This window comes from Emydura macquarii, unplaced genomic scaffold, assembly GCF_026122565.2.
Source record: "Emydura macquarii macquarii isolate MOO-44397 ecotype Brisbane River unplaced genomic scaffold, CSIRO-AGI_Emac_v2 contig_3605, whole genome shotgun sequence".
Classification (NCBI taxonomy): domain Eukaryota; kingdom Metazoa; phylum Chordata; order Testudines; family Chelidae; genus Emydura; species Emydura macquarii.
The window spans coordinates 5,431-11,999 of NW_027133742.1; the positions used below are offsets into that span (position 1 = coordinate 5,431).

General features: G+C 43.6%; 1 protein-coding gene across 1 annotated transcript; it reads right to left on the reverse strand.

Annotated features, from left to right (window-relative positions):
- Positions 1–730: 730 nt before the first annotated feature.
- Positions 731–6,343, reverse strand: LOC137145741 (alpha-1-antiproteinase-like; the record flags this gene model as incomplete). Its single annotated transcript, XM_067536675.1, has 3 exons — positions 731–934; positions 3,959–4,106; positions 6,073–6,343. Coding segments are annotated over 3 exons (623 nt in total), but the record flags the coding sequence as incomplete, so codon positions are not given.
- Positions 6,344–6,569: the final 226 nt, after the last annotated feature.

Genomic DNA, 6,569 nt, shown 5'->3' on the forward strand with positions numbered 1-6,569 from the left:
TATGTGTTCTGCACCCTGGAGCATGGTGTGGGAGAGGTTTCAGAGCTGAGAGGCGTTGCTGTGATTTTGCGGGTGGTTCGGTAGGAAGAAGATGTATTCTCAGTGTCAAGGGGATTCATGTGAATGGTGGCTGTTCCTGAGCTGGGGGCTGGGCTAAAGGAAGCTGAGGAGGGCTCAGGAGATGGATGGCCTAGGCTTGGAAGGCTGAGCATAAGGGAGAATGGAATTAATGGAATTGTTGGGGCAGGAGGTACAATGTAGTGGAAGATGATGGGGAAAAGAGAGAGTGGAGGTGGAGGGTTTGGTCATGAAGGGGTCACACGAAGATAAATTGAAGCTTCTCCCATCCGGCCCTTTTGCTGTGAAGTGCCCCAGTTTTTTGTTCTGTAAAGGAGGATGGGGTGACAGAGAGGAACAAACAGCACTTTTTCCTCTGATGTCTCCACCAACCTCCCTGACCCCTTTCAAACCACTTCCCTACAACCTCTCCAACTCTTACCTCACTGTCCCATTTCCCCCCACCTATAATACATGCCCAATTCACAGAAGTACCAGGTTGTTTGTTTGTGGACATGAAGACACCACACTCACGTTTTATTTGTGTGGAATTATGTCAGTTACAGTTCGGTTACAGTCACTCGCACCAAATTGTCTGTTGTACATGAACATGCTCTGGAGAATTTACGCACCACTCATTCAGCTCACTGGGACATGTACAGTGGCTGGACAATTATTTTTCTGCAGGGTTAACGATTTTCCCAAGAAAGAGAATGCTTTGGGTGGTTTTATCAACAATCATCATCAGGAAGAGCCTGTTGAATTTAATGGTAGGAGGAGGAGGAAATGGAGCAGACTGTAGTGTAATTTCCATCACAGTGGCTGCTGCAGCCTCAGTGCCATTCTCATGAACATCCACCAGGGCCTTGTGAACAACCTACAAGGAAACGAAGCAAGGATCACAGTGTGAGCATAAAACAGGGAGCAACAGCTGGAAATGAACTTGCTGATATTTAAGAAAAGCTGTTCAGAAAGTAAACTTAAAGAAAGAATAAGAACAGAATGAGTACAGAACTGACAGCACAAAATGTACCACTACCCCTCATTCCCAACCCAGGCAAAACTATCTCTGAATTCAATAAGAGTTTTGCCTATGAATATTTGGGACGCTCGAGCACAACTATATGAATAGATTGAATTGCTTGTATGAAATACATTGTTCTCTCATCCCACAAAGAGGGGAAATCCCTTAAATCGGTGTTTAACAATAAAAGAATTGTCTCATCATCACACATAAACACAAGCTAGTATACTTATATGTCAGAGAGTTAGTTTGCAGCAGAAAATAGAAAACAATTCAAGATGAATGGTGACAAGCAACACAGGAGGGAAAGAAGCTAGGTAACTGACCCCTCTGGTGTGCCTTTGCCTAAAACTTTTCTGCACTGGGTACAGTGAATTGGTATTTCCCAGTGGAAATATTAACCTATTTCTTTTACTCTCTAGAGCTACACTAAGATGTAACTCTCACTCCATTGTCCTTAATGCAACTCAGTTTTGTGTCTCCTTACAGTGTTTGCAGTTTTGTTGTAGCTGTGTTCATCCCAGGATATGAGAGAGAGACAAGGCAGGTGAGGTAATAGCTTTTATTGCACCAACTCTTTCCTGGTGGGAAAGACAATTTTTAGTACTCCACACAGCTCTTTGTGAGGTCTGGAGAAGGTAACCAGTGTGTCATAGCTAAATGCAAGATGGGACTAATTGCTAAGCATAATGGGTTCATATATGTTTTGTTCAAAATCTTCATTAATGATCTGGAGGATGGGATAGATTGCACCCTCAGCAAGTTTGCAGATGACACTAAGCTGGGAGGAGTGGTAGATACCCTGTAAGGTAGGGATAGGATACAGAAGGACCTAAACAAACTGGAGGATATGGCCAAAAGAAATCTGATGAGGTTCGACAAGGACAAGTGGAGAATCCTTCACTTAGGACGGAAGAATCCCATGCACAGCTACAGACTGGGGATTGACAAGCTATGCAGCAGTTCTGCAGAAAAGGACCTGGGGGTTACAGTGGATAAAAAGCTGGATATGAGTAAGCAGTGTGCCCTGGTTGCCAAGAAGGCTAATAGCATATTGGGCTGCATCAGTAGGAGCATTGCCAGCAGATCGTGGGAAATGATTATTCCCCTCTATTCAGCATTGGTGAGGCCGCATTTGGAGTATTATGTCCATTTTTGGGCCCCCCACTACAAAAAGGATGTGGAGAAGTTGGAGAGAGTCCAGCGGAGGGCAACAAAAATGATTAGGGGGCTGGAGCACAAGACTTATGAGGAGAGGCTTGTTTAGTCTGCAAAAGAGAAGAATGAGGGGGGATTTGATAGCAGCCTTTAACTACCTGAAAGGGGGTTCCAGGGAGGATGGGGCTAGGCTGTTCTCAGTGGTGGCAGTTGACAGAGCAAGGAGAAACGGTCTCAAGGTGCAGGGGGGGAGGTCTAGGTTGGACATTAGGAAAAAGTTTTTCACTAGGAGGGTGGTGAAGTACTGGAATAGGTTACCTAGTGACATGGAGGAATCTCCATCTTTAGAGGTTTTTAAGCTGCAGCTTGACAAAACCCTCGCTGGGATGATTTAGCTGAGGTTACTCCTGCTTTGAGCAGGGGGTTGGACTAGATGACCTCCTGAGGTCCCTTCCAACTTTGTGATTCTATATGCTGTAAGAGGACACTTAAAAAGAAGTGGCCACATAAGGGGGGCAAGCAGGAGGGTGTGTTACAAAGTGTTGTAAGGAACCGTAAAACCAATGTCTCTGTTAAGTCCATGCTTTTTAGTACCCAGTAGATTTAGGAATTGGAGTTGCCAGGCTCCTCTTTTGAAGGTGTTGTGCAGGTTTCTGTTGAGGATGAGAGCTGAGACGTCAGACATGAAGTGACCATTGTGTGAAAAGTGAAAAGTCCATGGGTGTAAAGGTGGTTTTGTGTTTTATCATTTCAAGATACATGGGTTCTACACATGTCTATCACAACCTGGCTCCTTACCACACTTTGTAACACCCCACTGCTTGCTAACCCTGAACTACCAATGTCATTTTAAGTGGTCTCCTACAGAATATAAGAACCCATTATGCTTAGCAATCTGTCCCACCTTGTATTTAGCTGTGACACTCTGGTTACCTTCTGCTGACCTGAAGAAGAGCTCTGTGAAGCTTGAAAACTTGCCTCCTCCACCAGCAAACATTGATTCACTAAAAGTCATTACATCCCCTGCCTTGTCTCTCCTGTTTCCTTATATGAGTCATGGTGAGATTCTGATAGTCACCATGTGTGGAGCACAGTCCATGGTCAATCTGCCGACTCATGGCGTAAGGCACTACTCAGTCAGAGTAAGGGTTCTAGGAATGAGGGTGCCACAGAGCTCCTGTGTGCCCTGGAGCAAGTCACTCAGCCTCTCTGTGCTTCACTTCTCATCTGGAAATGCAAATAAATCCCTACTTCACAGAGGTGCTGTGAGGATAAATACATTAAAGATTATGAGATATTCAGCTACTATGGTAATGAGGGGCCATATAAATACCGAAGACAGGATAAGACCCTCTATTTACAAACTCTGATCATACCATTTTACATATTCATTATTTTATGTCAGAAGTTGTTAAAAATTTTCCCTGTCCTTTACCCCTTTCCCTCCCAGATGGTACTTACTTCTACAGAACATTCCAGAAGGTCAAGTGAGCTCACAGAGCCTCTGTGTTAACTATAGAAAGCAAATTAATGCTTAATATTAGGAAAGATGGACAGCTACTCTGTGGTCATGTCCTACTCCTGCTGCAGCCCAGTCTCGCCTGTTCTTGCTGGCAGTGAGCCTCTTGCCAGAGGCCTCACTGGAAGCAGAAATGGGTCATTTCAAAAGAAAATAAATAGACCAATCCATTTGGCACAATCTCTATTTTACAAACTCACTTTTGTCACATGCAGTTCAGGTTTCCCAGTGATTCCAGACAGATCAGCATCGTCAGTGAACACATCGATCACACCCATTTCCTGAAACAGCGTTTTCACATCATAGGTACCAGATATGGAGAATGCTGGAAGGTACAAATAGATATTTCTGTTCAAAAAGAAAAACAAAATTCTGGTCAAAGATTGTCAAATCACTGGATATAAAAATATTTGCAGTTGTATAATGTATTCCAGTCAACGATCTCAGCTATCAGTGAATTTTCCTCCCAATGCCTCAGTCTGACACATATATATTATTGTCCCATTTTACAGGGGGAGGATCAATGAAACAGAGAAATTATGAACCCACCAGTTTTATGTTTCTTTACCTACATGTGGCCACTGTGCTGGTTTTAGAAAACTATGTTTGGATTAGTTGATCCAATATAGAGAATAGTAAAGTGCATTCTTTTATTTAGGGCTGGATTGCCCTTATCTCTAACACAGATCCTCAGAGGAATCCGGGTGAAGTAAGGATTCTTTCACCTTGTGTGCACTCCCATCAGAATTCCCAGGGGACTGCATTGGCTACACTGGAGAGGCTTCCCCCTGGCAATCTGAAGCAATTGAACTGGGAGGGCATCACATGCTGGGGTGCAGTTCAGACCAGTCAGGGGTTGTGTTACCACCTGCCCTGCAACCTTGGGCGCCGAACAGTATTTTGCAGTTCTAGCTTCCATAATGGGTCGCTCACAGTCAGCCTGCCAGCATGCAGGTCACACCCGGAGTATAGCCACAGCCATAATCCAGTAACTCTTACCAGCCGCCTGTCAGCAGCACACCAACCATACTATGGCTTTCAGCAGCCTGGGTTACTACTTGCAGGGTGACCCCAGCACACTCCTAGTCCCGAATTTCCCCAGTAATATGTGTTATGTACTGCCCAGCCTTCTCCCAGTCAGTTCAGATATTTGAGATCTGTTGCCGCTGTAAGGGACAATATCCAACAGTTTTCTAATTCAGTGGAGCTAGCCAAACAATTCAGTTTGAATGCAACACTGGTTTAGTTTTGATTAAAGAATAAAACAACTTTATTTAACTGCAAAGAGAGAGATATTAAGTGAGTATGAGTACAAGGCATTAAAGTCAGAAGTGATTACAAGAGAAATAAAGACAAAATGCTTCCTGGTAACTAAACTTAACCAACTTGACTTGGTTAAAGATAAAAAATTCTTACTGCATGTTCCCAGCAACACAGCTGGCCAAATACTCAAGTCAGTATCTGCCCCCAGATTCAAAAGGGCTGCCTTCTTTTGTCTTCTTAGGTGAAAGAGTGAAAGAGGGATAAGGAGAGATGGAGAGAAAGATTCCTTGGTTTTTGCCCCCTCACTTTTTTACCCAGGATTCCTTTGAAGTGCATTCTTTAGAGGATTACCCCTTCCACCAGAGTTTATTTAAACAGCTAAGAAGGCCACAGAAATCTGGGGGTAAAGGTGCCCCAAGCTATTTTTTTCTCCCCTGTGTATGCTGAAATGCAGGTGTACCTGGTCTCTCTCTTGCTGTCTCTAGGTCCTTGTTTACTACTTATATGTAAATTGAGCTAAACCCACATTCCTTTGTTTAAGATACACCTGCTTAACCACTCCTGCCTAATCAGAGCTGGGTTGGTATGTACGTGTGCTACTAACATCATTCAGGAGGAGTTCGTACCATCACATATAATGTCGTGACTTATATTTCACTGAGCTATTACAGACATAGACTCATTAGTTTTCAAATGAAAGTTTATAAGGCATGTTTTGTACAAAGATTTACACAAAGATTTTGTGTAGTTTGTGAATACAGGGGGTGGTGAAGAGGCAGAGCTCAGCTCTGCTCCCCTATGTTCCAGCTAGCGCTTTAGCCAAGAGAGGAGATGAAGCAATAGGGGCATTCTGGGAGGCACTGTGCTGCAGGGGTGTGTGTCTGAGGCACTAATTCTTCCAATGCTGGGCAGTATGCTATGCACGGCCTAGTACTCCGGCACAGTATCTACAGGCACAACCTAGCCCTGAATGTAATGTTTTGTTTTCATTTGGGATTCTAGCTTATTTTACAGCAAACATACACAGGTGTAGTGGCAATTGAAAGGTTACCTTAGGTGAAGTGATTTTGTCCATTTATCCACAGTTTCTTTCAACAGAGCATCCTCCACCTGCTCTATTTTCCCTTCATCAGGCAGAATAAAATACGCAGCAGCATTTCCTGTGTATGGTATTTCAACCACCCAGCAAGACAGCTCCTCATCATAGTGAGTGTTATAGTATTGGTTGCGGTACATCATATTAACTTTAACAGTTGTATTTGCATCCACAAAAAAGTCGTCTACCTTGGTGAACAAACTATTGAAAGGGTTTTCCCAATGAGCTGATGACAAAAAGAAAGAGAATGCCATTGACTATACTGGGAAAGAGACATTTCTAACATGTATTAGACTAATTTAAATATAACTAGTTTGTATTTGGAGTTTGTCAAACTCATTTGAATAATGGGATATTTTTTCCGAGACTGGGCTGCACTGCTGGTTCCCAGCAACGTATGTGCAGCCGCTGGAAGTAGGAGACCAGGTGCAGCAAGTGCCTGGAGGGTACAA